General features: G+C 27.4%; 1 protein-coding gene across 24 annotated transcripts in view; it reads right to left on the bottom strand.

The window, feature by feature from the left end:
* Positions 1–227: 227 nt before the first annotated feature.
* LOC107450601 (serine-rich adhesin for platelets) overlaps positions 228–22,023 on the bottom strand; it is a 126,983-nt gene continuing 105,187 nt past the window's right edge. For 21 of the 24 annotated variants that reach the window (XM_071185648.1, XM_071185644.1, XM_071185650.1 and 18 more), the window contains 2 exons: positions 9,776–9,892; positions 228–7,281 (listed from right to left, as the gene is read on the bottom strand). In XM_071185648.1, the coding sequence (XP_071041749.1) occupies positions 7,222–7,281; positions 9,776–9,892 (177 nt within the window). In that variant the 3' untranslated portion in view covers positions 228–7,221. Of the gene's footprint in view, positions 7,282–9,775; positions 9,893–13,008; positions 13,404–15,363; positions 18,665–22,023 lie in introns of those variants that run through there. The other 3 variants (XR_011637816.1, XR_011637815.1, XM_071185646.1) reach the window with 3 other exon arrangements.

Raw genomic sequence — 22,023 nt, forward strand, 5'->3', positions numbered from 1 at the left:
CTGAAGAATAAATTGCTTGATGAACTTATAAGAATGTGCTTTGTTTAATAACGCAAAGCCACCAGGAAGGAAAATAAATAATCAGGAATAAAAGCAAATTCCGAATTATGACAGCTCCCTTAATTTTAGGCCTTTCAATTTTGCATACAGTGTTGATTTATTTACTTTTTCATAACCCAATCGAAAAAAGGGTTCTTAGCTAATTAACAGTAATAGATCAAACGAAGTTCATAATATATATACATTTTATTTCATCACAAATTTTTCAGTATAGAAAAGTATCACAAAACATTACCATCCTTCTGTTTCTCAGCATATATATATATACAAGATATGCAGCATTTACACAACATTTAAACAAAACCTCTCACTAATTTTACAACATCCTTCACATCTCACAGTGAACACATAACACATGAATAGAGCAAACTCTTAGCCACATCAAAATGCACCTTTTCAAAATAATTATAAATACAGCTTTAAAGAAGCACAAGACCAGAAAAAAGCAATTAATGTTTTCATAAAAAATAAAGGTACTTTACATCCTTTGAAAATTATTGACAGTAATTCAATATATTAAGGAAAAGAGAAATTTTAACAAATTTCTCAAGAAAAAAACAAAAATTGTTTTAGTTTGAAAATAAAGAAATGTTTGAATTAATTTCATACATTAAGAAAAGAAAAATTTTGACAAATTTCACAAGAAAATTGTTTTAGTGTTTGAAAGTAAAGAAATTTTAGACATTAATTTAATATATTAAGGAAAAGAGAAATTTTGACAAATTTAACAAGAAAAGCACACAAAATAATTGTTTTAGTTGGAAAAAAAAATTTTTTTCCCAAGTCCCAATCAATATACTGTTAAATAATGCTTTTTTAAAACAAAATTCAAATTTTAATATACAAGCAAATTTTTCATGAAGAAACTTAATAAACTGCTTAATATGTTTCATAATCCAATCACAGAATCAATACAATTTACTAAGTCAATATTGATAGCTAAAAGGTAAATAAACACACTTAAACTTTACCTAATTCAAATTGGAAAAGCGCACAAGGCAGCTGAAACCAAATTTGTATTATATAAACTAGAAATAAGATAAAAATTCTTAATAATTAAAAATAAAATATAATATATAAATGTGTGTTTGCAGAATAGTACTTCATCAGGGGACACACTGCTTTCAAACTACCTGCATAATCATTAAGAGGTCATGTGTTTATAATTAAAGATTGTAATAATATAAACTGATCCTACTTTTTAATAACAAATAACATAGCAACAACATTAAGAACAACCATATAACATATATGATTATTAATCAAGCTGTATTTAAAACCATATATATATATGTGTGTGTGTATATACATATATTTATTTATTTGAGGTTTATTGATATCTACCAAGTTATACATTCAATAGCAACAACACGGTTTTCCTAAAGTAAAAAAAACAAAAAAATAAGTTTGTTTTATCATTGATTAGAAACATATATATCCAATAAACAAAAAAGTATCTCAAATATGCCAATTTAAAAGGAAAAAAAAAAAAAAACTGACAGGGTATTTAATTACTTTTTCAGCTCAGTTCTAAATCTGAAATATTGGTGTATTGTTGGATATAAGTTTTATTTATTAAATCATTATAATACACACACATATATATAAAAATAAAAAAACATATTAACCTTTCGCTTATAGCGCTTAGCAAGATTAAGCCATTCTGGTTCACGTATTGTACCAGCCGTAAGCAAAGGGTTAATGATAAAAGGCCGACAACAGACAGCAGCAGAATAGCTTTACTTTTTTAAAATTATAAATAAACAAATTTAAAAACCAGTCACAAAAAAACATACAGGAATAAAAGCTCACTTATAGATGCATAACCTCATGAAGCTAAACAAAAGTAGCGTTAGTAGTGAGAAAAAAATAAGAAGCCATTCAGGTTATTAATTTATTAGTAATTTTCACACCAAAGCAGAGTTTACACTACCATTAAAATTTTCAATAGTTGTTTAAGTAAAGATTTTTAAGAGTTGATGATAGTAAAGAACACACAAAATAATCCCGTAAAGAAACAATAGTGTTGAAATGAATAAAGCATCCAAAATGGGTGATAATACTCAAAACATTCATTTTATTTGTTTTGAACATTTTTTATCTCTATTTGAGATTTAATTATAAATGTAACAATTTATAGGTAGCATGTTGTTGTTTACACTTGGAAAAGCATCCATAAGCCAAAAAGACAGTTAATACTAGTGATATACATGATATGAAACATATTTGCATGAAATATAAATAAATTATATAAATCTTTTGCTTGTGGCTCATATAACAAGAAAATGACAGGCTTTGTAAGCAAAGGGTAAATAATGAAATTAAGTATTTTTGTTAAAATTTGTTTACAATTTTAGTATCCACATTACATTTCAAGTCCATAACTTACAATTCAGTAGCTTTTGTTTTTAAAATAATTAATAAATATTTTTAAAACAATTAAACTGCAATTTCGTTTGACTTAAAAGAAAATAAAAAAGAACGAAAAGAAAAAGTGAAATATGCTTTTAGTGAATGAAATTTCTTCATTTTAAATAAAATTTTATGCCTGAAAAATATTGAAAATGTTTAGTTGCAATACTGAAATAACAAAAATATATTTGATATAGCAATTTTGTCTCAATTTTTATAAAGCAGTTTGACTGTTAAAGTTACAGAAATCAAATGGAATACAAAATTTTAAAACTCTGTTTTTCATTTTGAAGCCTTCATTTTCGAATACAAAAATGACCCTGAGTTTATTAAAGTAAATGACTAAAACTCAATTAAATGTACAAGTCATAATAATTTAAAAAACAAGCACACTTTTAAGATAAGAAATTATTCAATAAAGTAAAAAAAAAAAATATATTTTAAAAAATCACTGATAGAACTTATAAGTATAAAGAACTAGAATTAGAGTTTAACCAGATCAGTAAATTATACTCCACAAAGTAGTGTTACTCAGTCCTTTGCAAAACATGTAACTATGATGTGTGACCCACAAAAATTGCTATGCTATTAATAATCATAATTAATATAACTAACATAATTAGTTGTTATGCTGCCTAAACAAGCATACATAAAATTAAAACTTATTCCTTTCTTACACTTTTCAATAAACTAACATGTGAGAAACAAAATTCTTTAATAAAAAATAAGTATTTGCTAAGTGTTATAAAAAACCTTGTCTCACTGAGAAATGCTTTAAATTTTGAAATTACAGAATGCAAACGTTCAATATGGAAATTAATTTTTAATTCATGCTTTTACAAAAAAAAATTTTTTTTTTAAAAAGTACTTTGCCTTAGTTAAAGATAGCATTAGAAAGAATTAAATATGTAATAGATCTTTTTAAAAGCAAAATAAATCTTTTTACTTTAAATATATAAGAAAAAAGTTTATCTGAATTTTTGTTACCTTGCATTCGTGATTTGTGACTTAAACAAACCATTTATTTCTGAAAACATTTCTGTTAAAAGTAAATAGACTAGTTCACAAATATATACCCAAAAATGGTGAAGCCTTTGGGATAATGTATAAAATTATTAGCAAGATTGTGATGATTATGAACTAAATTGTGGTCGCTAACAATAATATTTAACCAAGATTCGTAAAGCTCCTAAGATAATGCACAAAATTATTATGTGAGTTGATGATTATGAGCTTAACTGTGATGATTAAGAAATAATTTATATAGGAATAGAAATTAAAAAAAATATAATCACTGGTTTAAAAGACCAGTAATTAAAGGATATTAGCACTCTTTGCACAGTTTACTGGTCTGTTTACCTGCCAGAATTCTATTTTAATAGAAAAAAAGTTTAAAAAAGTAAATTTAAATGTAAAATTATGTTACAGAGAATGTGCAATGTTAATAATTATGGTGGAATCTGCTATTTTGTGAAGAAAAAAAACACAAATCCTAACACAAAACCAAAAATAAGAATAGCATACTATTCATTTAATTTTGAGCCCTGATTTATCAGCCAAATTTAAAAAATAAAACAAAACAGAATGTTGTTCACTTGAAAACATAAATTTTGAAAAAAGATAAAATTGAATAAATTAGAAACAGATATGAGTTTTAAAGACAAAGATGAAAAAAGCTACATACATGTAAAATGTTATGCATTTTTCACTATTCAAAGTAAACCTTAAATTACTTAATATAGAATAATATAAACAATTCAGAAGAAAGTTAAATGTGGTAGTAAAAATATAAGTAGGACTAATTTAGGATTTTTGCTTTAGCTTTCATTTCACGTTTAACTGACTAAACATTCAGCTGAAGCTTAGTAAAATAGACTAATAGCATGCTAGATTTTACTACCACATAATTTTTACTTTCTTCCTCATTTTTTTTTACATTTTGTATATAGATGTGAATAGTATTTTACTAAAGCATATTCAACTTAACAATGTTACAAAACTAAAATAACATTTATGAGTTTGCATAGCATTAAAGAAGTCTAAAAAATTTATTTAACCAATTTTCCAAAACAATTTCTCTACTTCAAATGCTATATAAAACTATGAAATGTAATACTTAAATCATTTATAAAGAAGAATTAACTTCTGTTCCCTTAAAACTAAAATGTAACCATGCTCGTTGATTAACTAATTTAATTTATTCAGCTTCAACAAAAAGGCACATTTATTGCCACTGAAACAGATAATCATAAAAACAAAATATTAATGTAATAAGTTAAACGTTTGATATCAAAGTCAACAAACTTTTTCTTTCATCTAATATAACATCTCGGGTTAGATTAGGTCAGTGGTCGGCTACCTTATTAGCCAAAGAGCCAAATATGAACATTACAACAGTTTTTTAAAAAATTGGGAGCCAAATCTGCTTCTTTAGTAAACTTTTATTACACTAAATAAAACTAAATTTCATACTTAATAAATATTTATTAATGCGAACAATGCCCACTACTTCAGAAAAAGTATGCGCGCTCATGCTTGTGGTACCTTTGTATCACACCGAAGTACGCCGTAAACATACGAATAATTTCAGCCGGTAGCTTGTAGATGGTTTGTGTTAACGTTTACGAAAACTAATAAAATTAAACTCGATGTTTGTTACGTATTTTTACAACAATATAAAATTTTAAATACCTATCCATCTTTTAACTTAAACAAAAAATTATACATGTTCTCGATTTATAGAAGAATTTTAATTTATCAAAATAAGATATAATTTTTTTCTTACCAAGTTTTTTTTTAAATGAAAATATTATTGCGTCTTCCGTGGATATTTGTGATAGAGCCGCACTTAAGGAGCTAAAGAGCCACATGCGGCTCTGGAGCCGCACTTTGCCGACCACTGGATTAGGTGATTTTGATAATAAATAGCAATTAAATTGCTTTTCCTTTTACATTTTTATCATTCATTTTACCATTCATATTTTTATCACTTCAAAAATGAAATAAACATGTTTTCCAAAAAATATAATATATTTTGAGCATTTTATTTCTGAAAATTTAAAAATTTCTTTTTGTAAAATATAGTTAAACTAAATTAAAGACTGACATTAGGGCAATTCTACCAGTTACTTATGTTACTTGCCAATTTTAAAAGCATATAAGTCAGTAAGAAAAATTTGAGGACTTCTAATAGTTTTTATAAGTTTTACAAAAATTTCAAAAATTAAAAGCTAGATGCTACTAATACAACACAATACGTTGCAGCCCTAACAGCTAACATCTAATTTTAAAGGAAAAAAAATTTCAATTTCTAAAAGTTTTTAAATATTAGAGAAAGTGAAAATGAAAGTTATTTTGAAAAACAATTTATTAGGACTGTTTGAATTTTTTAAACTAAATTATATGTTATTAAAATAGGCAAATACGGCATTAGTAAAAGGTGAAATAAACCTTTCTTGCCTCACTATTTTTTCTTCTTTCTCAGTTTTATTTGTTTTAAACTAAAAGCATACAGAAATATGCAATCAAATTTCCTTATAAATATTAATTAATATCATTGGATTCAATTACAAAGGGTCTCAAAACATTTACTGCACTTCAAAAATAATTTTTTTTTACCATGCCTGGTTATGGTATGACTATTAACTACAAAAATTAAGCCACATGCACACAAATGGCAAGGCCTTTGTTTATGAAGGACAAAATAATACACATAATGAAATTATATGAATGAAACTAATAATGAAACTATATGAATGAAACTAATAATGAAATTATATGAATGGAACTAATAATGAAATTATATAAATGAAACTAAGATAATGATAGATTGATCAATGGAGAACAAAGCAATGATGTATGTACAGACAAATGAAGAGGTTTGGATTTTATGACTAATGAAATTGAATGTGCTAAGAAACAGATAAAGGTAGGTACAATGAAAAAAATATTTTGAACAATGATATAACCCTATGCATGAGTGACATATGTTTAAGAATGACTACAGAGGCATAATGAAATTAAAAGAATAGGTCAATTCTATAGATGGGCAATTTTACAGGGAAAAAAAGTATACATAAAAATGATAATGTATATATTTCAAAAGAAAGAAAATTAGATATATAAGTGAAAATAATGGAGAAACAATGAAAAATGAAACACCATACTGGATTAACATCACAATGTACTAAAATAGATAGAGGTATAATGAAATAAAATTCCTAAACTATAGTATAACATACACATGAGTGCCATGTTTATAAATGACAAAAGATGCAAAAATGATATTAAGAAATGGGTGAATTCGATGAATGATCAATTTAATGTGGGAGGGAAGCACACATAAAAATGATGAGGTACTTATTTTACAAGTAGCAAAATTGTATTTTCTAAAATATAAGTAAGGAAGGAACAATAAAAAACAAAACTGCTTAACATCACAAGAAGGGGGACAACAATGAAGCATATGCTTATGTTTCACAAAATTGTATGTACAATAGAATATTACTCACATACCCATAATTTAATTACAATGCAAAAATCGATACTGAAAAGGGCATGTTATGCAAGAAATTTTTTTAAAAAATGTTATTATGAAGGATAGTAAGTGACAACTCACATAACAAACGTTAGTAAAATCTTTAACAAAGTAAGGTGCCTAAGCTCTAGAGAAAAAAAATTCAAAACATAATATACATAAAAGTGACTATATATTCATTAAAGAAGTACATGTATTTATTTGTATTACACTCACACAGAACCATCAAGAGGTTTACATTCATGTTTGTGCTTTGAATGCCAGAAGGATTTCTGAAAATATAAAAATTACATTTTTAAAAACAAAATAATTATTAATTTATTTATTCAAGTAAATACAAAATCATGCAATATAAAAAAAAAAGTACAACATTAATTGAAATAATCCTTCTTTATATATGACAATAAGTGCTAAATTAGTCTCTTCTGAGAGTCAATGGGAATGAAATAATTGCATTACAAAACAAAAATTTTAAAAACTCATTAATAGATGTTAAATGTTACACCACAATGGTCCAATCAATGAAGTCTAATGATCAGGTCACAAGAGGATTGTATAATCTGGTTTTAGACTTTTCTTTCTGTTGGTATATTGGCAGAGGAAGAAATTATAACAAAATTATGATAAAATATCTATACTTAAATATGTGTAGAATTGAAAATTTTTTCATTCAATCGCGCAATTACCAAATAAAATACAATCTTATTTATTTTAGAAATTATGTATTGCATATTTCAATTTAAAAAAGTAGGCAAACAAAGATGAGCAAAAAAAGTTCACCAATAAGTAGCAAAAGTGAATAAGTAGGCATATTTAATTTATATCGATTTATTGTCAAACAAACATGAAACAATTTGTAACATATTGAACTAAATTTCAAACCTTGATACCTACCATATGTTAGTAGCAGTTAAAAATAGCATCATATAATTATTTGTGTGATAAGTTTCTTTAATCCAAATTTAATTTTTAAATGAAAAGGAAAAAGATCATATTCTTATTTCTGGTTTAGTTTGATATACTTCTACATTAAAAAGAAACTATTGTCAATCACTTTTTTTTCCAATAACTTAGGGCACATTAGTTAGTTGAGTACAGTGAAAATGTCAGATCACTTTGGACTATGCAAAAGCATATTGCTGGAACCAAAGTACTAGACTAATACCTTTTATAAGGTTCAAGCTCAATTTATGGAGGAAAAAAATTCCAGTGTTAAAAGCAACAATTCACAGTATACGCGATATGAGTATACACAGTATATGAGATCATACATTATATTATTGATTATATTGCTGTTGTTGTAGTTCATTTACGCAGCACTAGAGCTGCACAATGGGCTATTGGTGACGGTCTGGGAAATATCCCTGAGGATGATCCGAAGACATGCCATCACAATTTTGATCCTCTGCAGAGGGGGCGGCACCCCCGCTTTGGTAGCCTGAAGACATGCATGCAAAGTTAAGCACTTTATGGTCGAACAGTTTAACGAGGACCGATACAACACACCCTCGGATTATTGATTATAATAAAATAAGATTTAATTGCCATTTACGTAACTTAATATTTTATTCATAACTAAATCATGTCCAAGAGCACTTGAACATCAAGATAAATTATCATAGCTCCTCCGTTTATTTCACTTTTATCTAGTGTTGCCAGATATATGAAAGATCATATCGGCAGAAATATTGTGTGTAAACTTTAGTTTGTGTTAAGCTAAATTATAGCCCTAAGTAGAGAGTGCACAGTAGAATGACTTATGTTCAAGTCTTGATGAAAATTTGAAATTGCTATTGATTTTTCATAATGCAAACATTTATACATAATTTGATATTTAACTAGTTAAAACCTGTTTCTTTTGCAATTTTAGTTTGCAAAATAAAATTTTTTGTCGGTTGGAAAAATGGTTGAGGGATTGTCTGTTTCTATCGAAACAAAAAAGAGCACATTTAAGTAAGTGGATATTTTGTCACCTCCCTCAATATCATAACCTATCTTTAATGCTTACCCTATATCTCTACTTGAAATTATAGACTTCCTAACTATAGTCACTCACAGTACCACAGATGATTAACAAAAGGAGTTTTTCTTATTGACAAACTGCAGTGAAAGTTGCTTGTTTATGTTTGACAATACAAATGAAGAAAAAAAATTTGATGTATTATATGGCAGCACCTGGACCTGATGTAATTAGCATCAGAGATCTGTCTAGGTTTTTCTGAGAGGTGCCAATTTTGTGAAAATTTAGCCATAATTTGTGAAAAGTTAAAAATTATATTAAAAATAAACACAAAAACATAGTAAAAATATAGATTAATCGTTTCTTAAGGATACAAAAATAAAATTTTAAGAAAAGCATTTTGTGAAACTACTGTTTTTCCTAAAATTGAATTTGTGAAGGTACCGCTAAACAGTAAATTTAGCCTGGACAGACTCCTGAGCATGCACTTATAATATGCTAGTGGATAAAATGTATATTATTCTTAAGCTTGGTAAGCCATTGTTTTATCCAAATTTTAATTTACGAAGTTTTAATGTATCAAGATTATGAAAGATCAGCTGCAATTCAGGTTTAGACTGTGCATTTAGCATAGATGTTAGTCAGTAATTGGCACAAAAGTAATAATCGATTAGAGAAACAGAATTAATGCCAAGAATCAGAAACAATGCCTATCAGAATTAATGCCGAAAACCACTTAGCAGGGAATCAGCTGAAGCTAATTTCAATCATACAGCAATACATATAGTAAAAAATTAATAACTTACAGCACATGTAGGGTTACAATATGCAACCTTTGTACATTGTTTACATCTTAGTGTAGCAACTGTTCCACACATTGCACACAGCATGTCTGAGATAATTTCTCCAACAGAAGCAGGAAGCTTTAAGAAAAGGAAAGACAGCAATGAAACTTTTGTGTTAAAACATAAAATGAAATTGCAAAAATCAGAAAAGTGAAGTTACACAAACAGGGTTTAAAACAATATCCACATTCTTTGACATCATCATTATTTGTCATGCATGATGTAAACTCATTATTGTTGCAGATAAACACTAAATAATGATTGAAAGAACAAAGCACCAACGCTTCCTTGCACACCACAATATACAAAGGCACATCACATTTTAAATCACAATATTGAAAATTAAAAATAAAATTTAAAAATCTAATTGTTTTTATACTTATTTACTAAGATATAAGATTGTATATAAAACAATTAAACTAATAGTCAATTTAGAAACCATCAAAATGATTATATATCTATGTGTGTGTAAAATAAAAAGCTTTAACTAATCTTTTTATGTTATTTCTTTATCTAAATTCCCCCTCTTAATCAAAATTAAACACTTTCTCAGACTTTATTATTTATATCCACCCTTTTGATTCTATATTTAGATTTCAAGTATGAAAGAAATAACATTTTAAGTTTTCCCCGAAAACGAACCGTGAGATCCCTCAGCCTGTTTAATAGACCAATAACAATACTAATTTCCCCCCTTTTTTCCATGAGACATAACATATCATAAGACCAAACTTCTGTTACTTTCCTCAAGATAAAAACTCAAGCACATCAAGATTTCAGGGTGCAATTGATTTGAAGTCTTAAATAAAGATTGGTTACTATCCATCTTGTTACTATTGATTTGAAGTCTTAAATAAAGATTGGTTACTATCTTTTTCTTGCTTTCCACTTTGCTCTGACATAAATTTATATATACATATTTTAATCTGAACACCATTTCTCAGGACTGAGTTAACAGATTTTTTGAGTCTTCTGCTACATTGTGTAAAAAAGTTTTTTTATATGATGCTATTTTGTGTATGATGCAATTTTTTCTTAACTGATTCAATCTTGTCTATAAACAGTAAATTCTTTTAAGCAATCTCTGTTTTTCCGCAATACACTGATCTGTAATAAGCCAATACTAAAAATTTTACTAGCTATTCTGCATCCTGCTCAAATTATACAAGTTTCAGTAAAAAAAGCTATGATTAAAAAAAAACTTACTACAACAAGTGTAGGTAGTCTGAATTCAATTGGTTAGCCGTTATTTGTAATTTATAAATTTTCTAAAAATTCAACAGATTGTGGAAAATGTGATGTTAAACAATGTAGAAAAAGATTTATAATATTGAATGAATAATTCTAAAGAGAAGGTTAAGAAAATGAAAAAAAATATATATTTTTGATTAAAAAAAAACATTTAAATTTTTTTTAAATCTGAATAAGATACAATTTATAAGGCATATTTTCAGGATGGAGTACATATGTTTTACATGTATGCATTTTTGATGGAAAAAAGTGGCAATCAACAGACAATGTTTTATCGGAATTTGTTAATTTAATTGCTCTGCGTTTGGTGGTGACCATTAATTTTTCCCAAAATGGCAGTCCCATTTTATTCTGTTTCATTTAAAACAATTGATTGATAAAATGAAAAGAACGTAGAACAACAATTTTTCAGGCCTTAACTGGTAAAGCAAATTGATGGCATGTAATCGATAACTAGTTTCTTAGTGCAAAACAAAGACAAAATTAATAACACACTGAACAGACTAGCAACAAAAAGAACATGTTTGATAGATCCTCATTTGAAGAATACTTTAAAAATTATGACTGCGAACAATTCACATGATGTTGATGCTTTAGTTGAGCGAAAGCTACGTCAAACTACACATTTAGTTTGGAATGGCAATCATCCTTTTAGTAATGAAGCAATTTCATTTTTTAAGTATCTCAGTATCATCATTTTGCCCGCTTCAGATATTAACACGATTATACACGAAATAAATTATATTTCAATTTTTTAACAAAATATAAACGCCTTAAATATCAAAATATTAAATAAGCTACTCTAAAACCTACTATAAATAAATTCTCTTAACTAAAGAATATTTTTTAGCAGATATGTGGGCCAGGAAATTTTTTTTTTGAATTTATTGATGGTGAAAAAGGTTGAAACCCCCAAAAACACATTATTATTTTTAATAAATCAATTTTATGCTAAATTTTTTTTATTTAACATGCTGAATGCCACGCTAATTTACACGGATTGCCCGTCTGGCCAAAATGACTTTTGCATTTTCTACATTGCATTAATTTCTTCAAACCATTTTTAGTAACGATAATAATATAAAAAAATTAAAAGCATTAAAAATTTACTCGAATTATGTGTTTCTAATAATCTTGGCTTTGCTGGTCACTGGTAACCCCTGTGGCGATACAACAAACTCAGTGCCGGTCACCCCCATAGCATTCAACGTGTTAATTGTTAAAGAATTTAAAATTGATCAAAAGAATGAACCATGAAAATAAGCATTTCATTTTTTTTCTTTTCATTATTTATTTTAATTAAGTAGCTTTTGAACAGCATCAATATTCAATAGTAAACAAAGACTACTATATAAACTTTTACAGTGTAGGAATCATTTGGAGAGAAAATTTATCTTTACCTGAAATTGTAATTAAAAAAATGTTTTTTTTTTTTTTTTTTTTTTTTTTTTTTTTTTTTTTTTTTTTTTTTTTTTTTTTNTTTTTTTTTTTTTTTTTTAAGGCTTCAAATAATGAAGTGATAAAAGTTACATTAAAATTACATATTTTCCCCCCTTTCGAAACATAATTTTATTATTTTTGGAGTAAGTTTAGGATAGAAATGAATCGTGAAACTATTTAGGAAATAATTTAGAAAAAGTTTATAAAAATAGAAGTTCAGAAAAGTTACAATAAATGTAGAGTTATGTTGAAACAGATTTAAGTTTATGAACACCACAAGAAGAATGTAACAAAGAAATCACAAACACTTTTTTGCAATAATAATATCATTGTGCTTTCACAGGGGTAGTTTCAAGATGAAAATATTTAAATTGATTTAATTTTTAAATAAATTGACATGACTCGCAAGAACACTTCAGGGAAGAAAGGGTATAAAATAAATCATGCGATAATGAAACACAAAGCACTAACGAGTAAGAGTACTTCAATAGCACGTAACTTACCTTCCAGTTCAAACTGCTATCTAAATGCTTTCCAGAAATACCCCATCTGATAATAATAACCATAATTTCAGATCTGATTTACATAATTATTGAAGCCTTATGTCACACATATGCATTATTTTTAAAAAGTGTTTCACATTTTGAAGAGAAAAATTCACACAGCATTAAATACTTTTCAATGCACACAACATCTAATTTCTGAAGAAACACCACAAAATAAGCTCAAATGATCTTGAAACAAGAGTAGCACAGTCTTTAAAAAATAATTTTGATAAATGTTAGTAGTCCGCTATCCTCGAGAAGAAGGTAGTCGTTTATAAACAGAATTCTAATAGCATGCATCCTTTTCTATCAAGGCAAATTCAACCTGGCCGCTTTATTTCAAGGAAGAGAACCTTAAATAAAAGGGAAAAGATGGAATGAAGTTCAGAATTTAAGATAAATTAGGGAGATTTTGCATAGTGTTTTTGTAACGCAAACCATAACACTGAGTTTCACACTGCATGTGTGAGTATCCCACACAGAAAAAAGGTATCCTTTTTAACCTTTCACATATTATTTAAAGGGTTTGTGGCAATATGGTGATGATAGACTACACAATTTCCAAATGTGGCATTTTGTATGCATGCGTACTAAATGTTACAGTGCATGTGCGAGTATCCTTTCATTAGATCTTTATGGTGACATTAATCCATCAAAGGTTTGTAGCAATAAAGTAACAATGGTGGTATTTTGTAGAAACAATATCTAGGTGGTTTTCAGATAGGTGAAATTTATCTGGTGGAAACTATGTTTAAGTCGACACAATCTGATGGTCCACTTGGACACGTGGTCAACTTATAAGAAGAGAATTGTTTTTGTTTCTTTAGTACTTGATCATTAAACTTAACGTAAGACAGGAGATCAACTTAAGAGGTTTATTAGTAACAGCATAATTCACAAAAACATCTAATTGCCTAAAGGGAAATCATGTTGTTTTTAACTAAATGTTAAATGTCTTCTTGCTCAGTTGCTGACTTTAGTACTTCTTAAATCTGTATAAAAATTCACAAGGCAGACATTTTTATAGGCCAATGTCAGAAACTGTTGAAATAATGATTTAGTTTTAAAAACAAGTAACTGCACAAAAGTTTAGAAATATAGAATTTGAAGGATATGTGAAAGATTGAATTATTTCTAGAAACAAATATTGTATGGAATATTGAGTGTGGAATTCTATTAATGTGTCAACGATCTTTCTAACTGAAAAAGAAAATTTTGAAGACTATCAAATGAAATTTTGACTTATGATTTTATTTTACCTTTTCAAAACTTGAATGAATTTCATAATTAAATTATTTAAAGGTGAAAAGTATTTCATACATTTGACATTGTTACGCTCATATAAGTACCAAGATGTGCACACAAGACGTTTATAAGACACAAGATGTCTGCACACAAGATGTTTCTAAGACAAATAGAAAATTTGAAATAGAAGAGAACAAAACAAGACCAATGGTAAAATTCATCCTTTTGCTCCTTTAAATATTAGGTAAAGTGAAATGAAGAAAATTAATTCCCCTAAGAATTATGTCCTTGTTGTTAAGAATAGTGTTGGAGTGTTACACAAAAGGATAGCTCACTAAGTATCTTTAAGCGATAATACTACTTTTGTAAATTGTGCAGAAAGGTTTTGTGGTGATAATATGATTAGTATTACAGTTTTAGGGAGAGAAAAACACAGTGCAAAATCCACCTTTCGAAGCAGTTGACATCTTTTGCAACAACCTAGAGCTAGAGCACAAACACATCTAACTAGTAATGCTTTTTAGCAAGGTTGGATTAGATAGTTATATTCTATTGATTTGAAATCTAAACAACTTCTAAAAAAATTTAAAAATTTTGTTAATCTAAAAAAACTTTTCATAATAATTCTTATAATTTGTTTCTCCTCCTGATCTACTAGTGTAATCAAAGATTCTTTTGATTTTTCTATACTTCAGAAATTCCCTAAAATTTTTTAAAAAATCCCTATCAAGATCCCTACTCTGTTCATTTATTGTTTGCTTGAATATTTAAAAAAGTAATGCTGTATTATGAAGTAAGACAAATTTAAAATAATCAGTTGGAAGCTTTTTTTCGGTACTGTAAAATTTTCATTTTTCACAACTCTCTATTTTTAAATTAATTGAAAAATATGTTATAACCATCTAAAATGATTTCAATATTTGTTATTGAAATGTATGAATTAAAAAAAATAAATGTTAAGTAATAATAAAAAGAATCTATATCCGAGCTGATATGTCAATCCAAAATAGAAAATATTCCAGCCTATTTTCAACATTTTCATGACTAAATTTTCTAAATTTACAAATATTTAAAAAAAAAAAAAAAAAAAAAAAAAAATTAAAAAAAAAANAAAAAAAAAAAAAAAAAAAAAAAAAAAAAAAAAAAAAAAAAAAAAAAGATTGAATAAAAAGAAAAAAAAAATTTTGAGAAAGAGGGAAGCTCAAGGCCTATTACAGCTGATGCCAACTACATTTCATAACCAGAATAAAAAATTAAAAAAAAAAAAATTTACAAAAAGACAGAGCTACTAATAAAGTAAGATTTCAAGAGACAGTTGTGCTTATTTTATGTTTTGATTAGGTCGTAATTAAACGCAATTTGTATGAGATTTCTTTTGAAGACAACTGTATCTACAAATAAAGTAAAGCTATTATTAAAGTAAGAGTTCAAAAGACAGTTGTACTTATTTTATGTTTTAATTAAACATATTTAGATTTAATTTGCAATTAGATATAATTTGTATATCTTCAACAGATGATAACTTTGTTTATTATTCAAGCAAAGCTACAATAATTTAAGGAGTTTAAGAGACAGTTATGCTTATTTTCTATTTTACTTAGTATATTAGATTGCAAATAAATACAATTTCATATAGATTTTTTTTTTTAAAGACAACTGAATCTTCTACTAATAAAGTAAAAGCTCAGTGCTTATTTTTTATCATAGGTAAATATTTTTAGGTTGTAATTGAATCCAATTTCAAATAGATTTAAATTATTGCAATCTTAAAAAAGTAAATCCTTCAAATTAATTAAGTTTCTATTCACAATATTAAAAGATAACTGATTACTACAACAGATAACTGATTAGTACACTGTGCTACTGAAGCATACATTATTACTCAGTAGGAACATAAAATAAAACTTGGCTCCTAGACATAAAAAGCTTTGGGTAAGAGCATGCTAAATAACATTTTAGTAAGTTTAAAAAAAACTTTTAATTATAGAAAATAACCATTGACTAAACATCAAGAAACCTAATATAGAACATATTTTACAGTAAAAAACATCCCAACGTAGCAGAGAATTTATTCAGCTTTTGTAGCAGACAATATGTTTTAATTCATTCAACTTTTGTAGCAGATAATATGTTTTAAAACCAAAAAAATAAGCATTTGAATCCATATTTAAAAGCAGGAAAATACAGTAGACCAGCAGTTCCCAATCTATTTTGAATCCATCTCTTCTTTTATTTATTTTCAGTTTATATATATCCCGGTGTATAAATTAAGTTTTCAAATCCCAAAAATTTTACAAAAATCAGGAGGTCAACATATAAACCGTAAATAAAGTTGAACATTCATTTATCGTAAAATATTGATGAATTATAAGAATTGAGATAGATATCAATAACTCTGTATTAATTTCTCTTCTTAAAATTTTTTTTTATACATAATATGCAATTAATTTTGCATTTTCTTTCATACCTTCAGAAAAAAATTATTTTGCATTACTTGAAGGAATACCATCTTAATTTGAGGGCAAATGTATCACATCCAGAATGAATAATGTGAACTATTAACTTTAGAAAATCTTATGGACTTGATAATTATTTTATTGTTTTTAAATTTTAGGAATGTTGTATTTTTTCTTTTTTTTTCAGCAGTCGACTTATACAACCAACACACCAGACATTTGCTATCTCACAATCAAAAATAAGAGATCAAACTATATAATAAGAAGTACGGTATTATAATCTACCAATGCTTCATAAGTCTTACATATTAGATTAGACAATTAATTACTTAAGATAAATAAATTATTAAAACTGCAATGATTAGAAAAATTTTTTGGTATTGTAAACAACTGTGTTATTGTCACTTTTTAATGCGCTGAGATGTCTGTGATTGTTTTATCTTCTCTAATGCTTGGATGCACAGAGTAGCGTAAAAGTAGGATGCAAAAATAAAATGCAGGTCACTTTTAAACTATTCAAGTAGCTTCATTTGTAACATAATTGAGAAGCCTGACACACAAAGATAAATCAACATAAAATGAAAATGATGGGCTAACTCTTTCTATCACTTATGGATAAGACTTGCACCGTCAGAAAGTGATTTTTTTCAAACATATTTTCTGTCTGAGGATATTTTTTTAATCCAAAAATTCACCTTGAAAATTTTTAAGAACTTTAGAGCTCAACACATTAACTATGCCGATTTTGAACTAATTTTAACTTCTTATCACAGAATACACTGAAGCCTAAATTCATTTTCAGATGATACAAATATGTCTGCAGCAGAAATCAAGGGTAATCAAATTAACCTCACACCCCTTTAAAATTTCTCTCTGGGTGAGAACTACTGTAGTAGACCTTCATATTTATTTAAAGATGCTGGAAGACTAAATTTGAACCAAATTTAACTTCTCATAAGTGAATTCGGGGAAGACTAATTTAAATTAATTTTCAAATGGCACAAACACATCTGCAGCAGAAATCAAGAGTATTAGGTAGTAGAGATGTTAGGTAACTTCATACTGTCTTGTAACTATGAAATTTGTCCCTGGATGAGAACAGTAGACCTTCAGATATAGAGATAGAATTATCGGATTTATAGATAGAAGACAGTGGCCATTCATATTTATTTATAGGCAGCTGATGACAATAGTCCTTTAAAATTTTATGTATAAGCAGGAGACTATAATGCATATGCATTATAGTCTCCTATATCTATCTCCTATAGTCTATCAAATATAATGCATATGCATTATATTTGATATGAATCAAATATATTTAGAGACATTTCTAAACAGCTGGATCTTCTTTTTTCACAGTAAGTACAATCAGAACAAAGTTTAAAATAATTAAATACTAAAAATATGAGGTATTGTATTGATCTGTACCTAGGCTTTATTTGCTGTTGTGTATAGGTATATCCAAATAAAACAATTAAATGAAACAATGGCATTCCAATTTACACAATTTTCAGATTACTAAAAAAATAGTGCCTTTTTTAAAATTTGATTTAGAAGCATTTTCTAATTATTCTTCATCAATGTTCTTGCGAATTTTCCTAAATAAAATAATCTGGTATTTATCTAATAACATCTAATCTAATGAATCTAAGAACAGTATTCAGAAATCAATGAATCCACTCACACAACTACAAAAATGTAATCTTTTCAATAATTGTATAAGCATGAAGGCAAGAAAAAAGGAGAGACACTCATTGTTAATTTACTTTGTATTTATTGTTTAAGATATTGATTAATTTAACCAATGATAGCATTTTATAAGTTTTAGAATTTTCTTGAAACTTTAAAATATTGTTCTGTTTCCGATTGTGTGCATGTTGCAAGTTTGGATCCCGGAAGACAAATCTTTTAACCTAGATAAACAATTTAAAACACTTATTTCAAAACATCAACAACTACTACAGCAAAGAATATGTCATGTAATATAACTAAATAAAAGAATTATAAAAAAAGTAACGATACATAAAAATTTGAGGACACTGGTTTAAAAATATTTTTTTTTGAAGGTTTTTAAAAACCCAAACGATGATTTTTAAGAAATTTTGATTAGCAACAGCCAGAGCTGAACATGGTGATTAATGTCACACTATTTCAAGAAAAAGAACACGATGGTGTCAATATGATTAACATAGCAAACTAGCACTACTGATCTAGAACTAGATTGCTTCGAGTTTCCAGTGGGGAAATAATGCAGTAATGCATACACAATAGCATCCCTGTGATTTAACCACCATCTTAACACTCAAATGGAGTGATAAGGTTTAGTCTAAATATAGATCAGGACGCCATCTAATATCTAAATATAGGTCAAAAATACAAGTCAGGAAGGATTATTTAATACAGTAAAATATTGTTTGCGCAATTTTCATGGATTATTTCATCATAGTCCAACAATTGTAAAGATAAAAGTGCATACATATATATGATGAAAAGCTTCTAATTACATATTATCTCAAGTATTACCATCCTTTAAAAAATTTCAATATTTTTAGCCTGAGTCATAATTTTTTTTACTTGAATTTAAGAATGAAGACAAATGGAATAAAAAAAAAGGCTAACAGTTGAAACAAAAGAAGGCAAACAAAGCAAGGAAATGGCACAATGGATTTCAGTGCCAGGCAGAATGTACAGAAATCATATAAAAAGCGAAAATGAATAGTTATAATGTTATACATTTATACAATGAAAGCCAAACTTTAAAATTAAATAATTTGTAGCAAATGTTTTCAATGCAAATATAGTTAATATATTAGCATTCTATCATGTTTTCATAGAAATCCTTCTAGCGCATTGCTATTACTGTGCACTAATGATTGCACACTCATTATAGGACAAAATGGAGACAATGGCATATTGAAAAATATTATATGGTTTAACAAAATGTTCTTTAAACAATTTTCTTCTTCTGTTCGCATTTTTGAACTGTTCAAAATAAAGGTCTGTCTCTTTCTCATACTATCAATAGAGTAAATTAACAAAACCAGTCAAGAAAAATCCCACCAAATACACTTATATTTCTTAGAAATATGAGTGTATTTGGTGGGCATAAAACCAATGTTTGACTGTAATGATTCGAATACAACAGTAGGTCGACTTGGACTTGTACTTAGATTTAAAAACAATTAATGGACATAGGATAAAAATGAATATAGTGAGTTTTTGTGAATTTTAAATATCTTGGAGACACAAGCAAGTTAGCAAGCAAGTTCCCAAGTTAGTTTGATCCTTTCAAACTTTTTCTCAATTGGTATAACCAGTGGTCAGAAGTAGCAAAACTGCTGCAGTGTTTTCATCATAGAAAAAAAATGGGTGAGAATTTTTCACCCTTTCTCAAAAGCAGGGTGAGATTTCAAAAAGTTAAGTGAGATTTCTAAAAACTAAAAAAACACTAAAACTCTTTAAAAAAAATTATTTCTTTGACTATAATAAATTTTTAACGTCTTCCACTTTTTAAAGCATTGAATATTTTTGGTGCATCATCATAGAAGATTTTGCCTTTACAAGGTATTTGTCCATCTTAAATAAGTGCATAAAAAATTTGAACGTCTTACATGAAGAAACCTTACCTACGGTGAACATGTGATTGTAGAGAAATGTGCTCTGAAAGGGGTTCCGTGGTTGTGTTCTGTTGTTCGAAAAGGTTCTAAACAATACTGGTAAATAGGGAAGCTAGATAATGGGGCAGATGATGAAAATAATGAAAGATCTAGGAAGAAAAGTGAAACGGATTTTTTTCTAAATGGCGTAATTCGAAGCTTTTTCCAAAATGCAAGAAATTCGCGAATTTTGAAATTGATTTATAGAATGCGCGAATTTCTCGCGGTAATCATTTTTTAATGCGAGAAAAGAAAAAAATATGCGAGATTCTCAGATTCTCGCGCTGTAGTGAAAACACTGTGCTGTAGCTACTTTTTTTCTGCAGTTAGTAGTGCAGTGCGCTACTTTTAAAAAGAAGTAGTGCAGTGAGATATAAAAAAACAGTAATTTGTAGCGATTCCTGGCAACTACATTTCAAATTAGTTAAATAAAGATACAAAGCTCAAATGTAAAAAAAAATTTGAATCAAATTTGTTCCAATCCTTTGCGAGCCAGTTAATGCACACAATGAGAATGCCACTCTAGCGTTAATAGGATCTATGTCTGATGCTCGGAAAAATCTGTGCAAAATCGGTACAGTTGTTCCTGAGAAATCGAATTTTTAATATTAGACTTTTTTAAAATTTGATTTCACAGGAACTATACGTTTTGTGCCTGATTTTGTAACTTAAAATATAGTCTGCATTAATTATTCAGTATATTTGCGGTCAGTCCCTCAATCCACTAAAATTGAGTACTAGAAAGTAAAGATCCGGTCATTAGATCAACAGTTATTCAGGAAGGTCCGTCTTTTTGTTTTTCGCACTGTACTTTATTTCTTGGAGTATATAAAAAGCATTGATCACTTAAATTACAAATATTTGATAATAAGATACACGCTATAAAGAAAGGTAGATATNGAGCGCGTTTCTTGCTGTCACATATATGTGACAGTCGGCTCGAAAGGGTTAAATCACTGTCGAGAAAAGCATAAAGTTTGAAAGTTTAAAGAACAAATTTGTAAAAAGAGCTTTAGAATTAAAAAAACTATTACATGTAAACATAAATTAAAACTTCTTAATATCTCCTCATACTTAACCAAGCCAATTTTTTATTCGAAATCATTTTAAATATTGGTGAAAATCTTCTCCAGTAAGTTTGTCTTCTAAAAGTAGTGATAACATTTTGAAAGCAGTTTGTAGTCGCTAAATTTAAACAAAAATAGTTAATTACAATTGTCATAAAGTAGTTGTATTTAACTACAAAGAGAATGTAGTTTTCCGACCACTGGGTACAGCAATTAATTCGTTGCAAGGAATTTTTAATGTCTTGGAAAGACTACCACAGTGATCTATCACTATTTTGATCTATTCCTTCCTTTCTCCTGTTGCCACAGGTAAAATTTAACTCTCTATTCAAAAACACAAAGAATGGATAGACAATATTTATTCATGCCTTGATTATTTCAAGGCACATTTTAAAAATTAAACAACAAAAGCACAGAAAATTTTGACCTACCACTATCTTCATAGTTTTTTCTTTTATATTAACAAACTAATAATTTAAAGATAAGAAATAATGCTTAAATTATAAGTATATTATCAGTCACTTTTTATTTAGATGGGATGCCTGTGCT

The sequence above is a fragment of the Parasteatoda tepidariorum genome, chromosome 9 (genome assembly GCF_043381705.1).
Source record: "Parasteatoda tepidariorum isolate YZ-2023 chromosome 9, CAS_Ptep_4.0, whole genome shotgun sequence".
In the NCBI taxonomy this organism is placed as follows: Eukaryota; Metazoa; Arthropoda; class Arachnida; order Araneae; family Theridiidae; genus Parasteatoda; species Parasteatoda tepidariorum.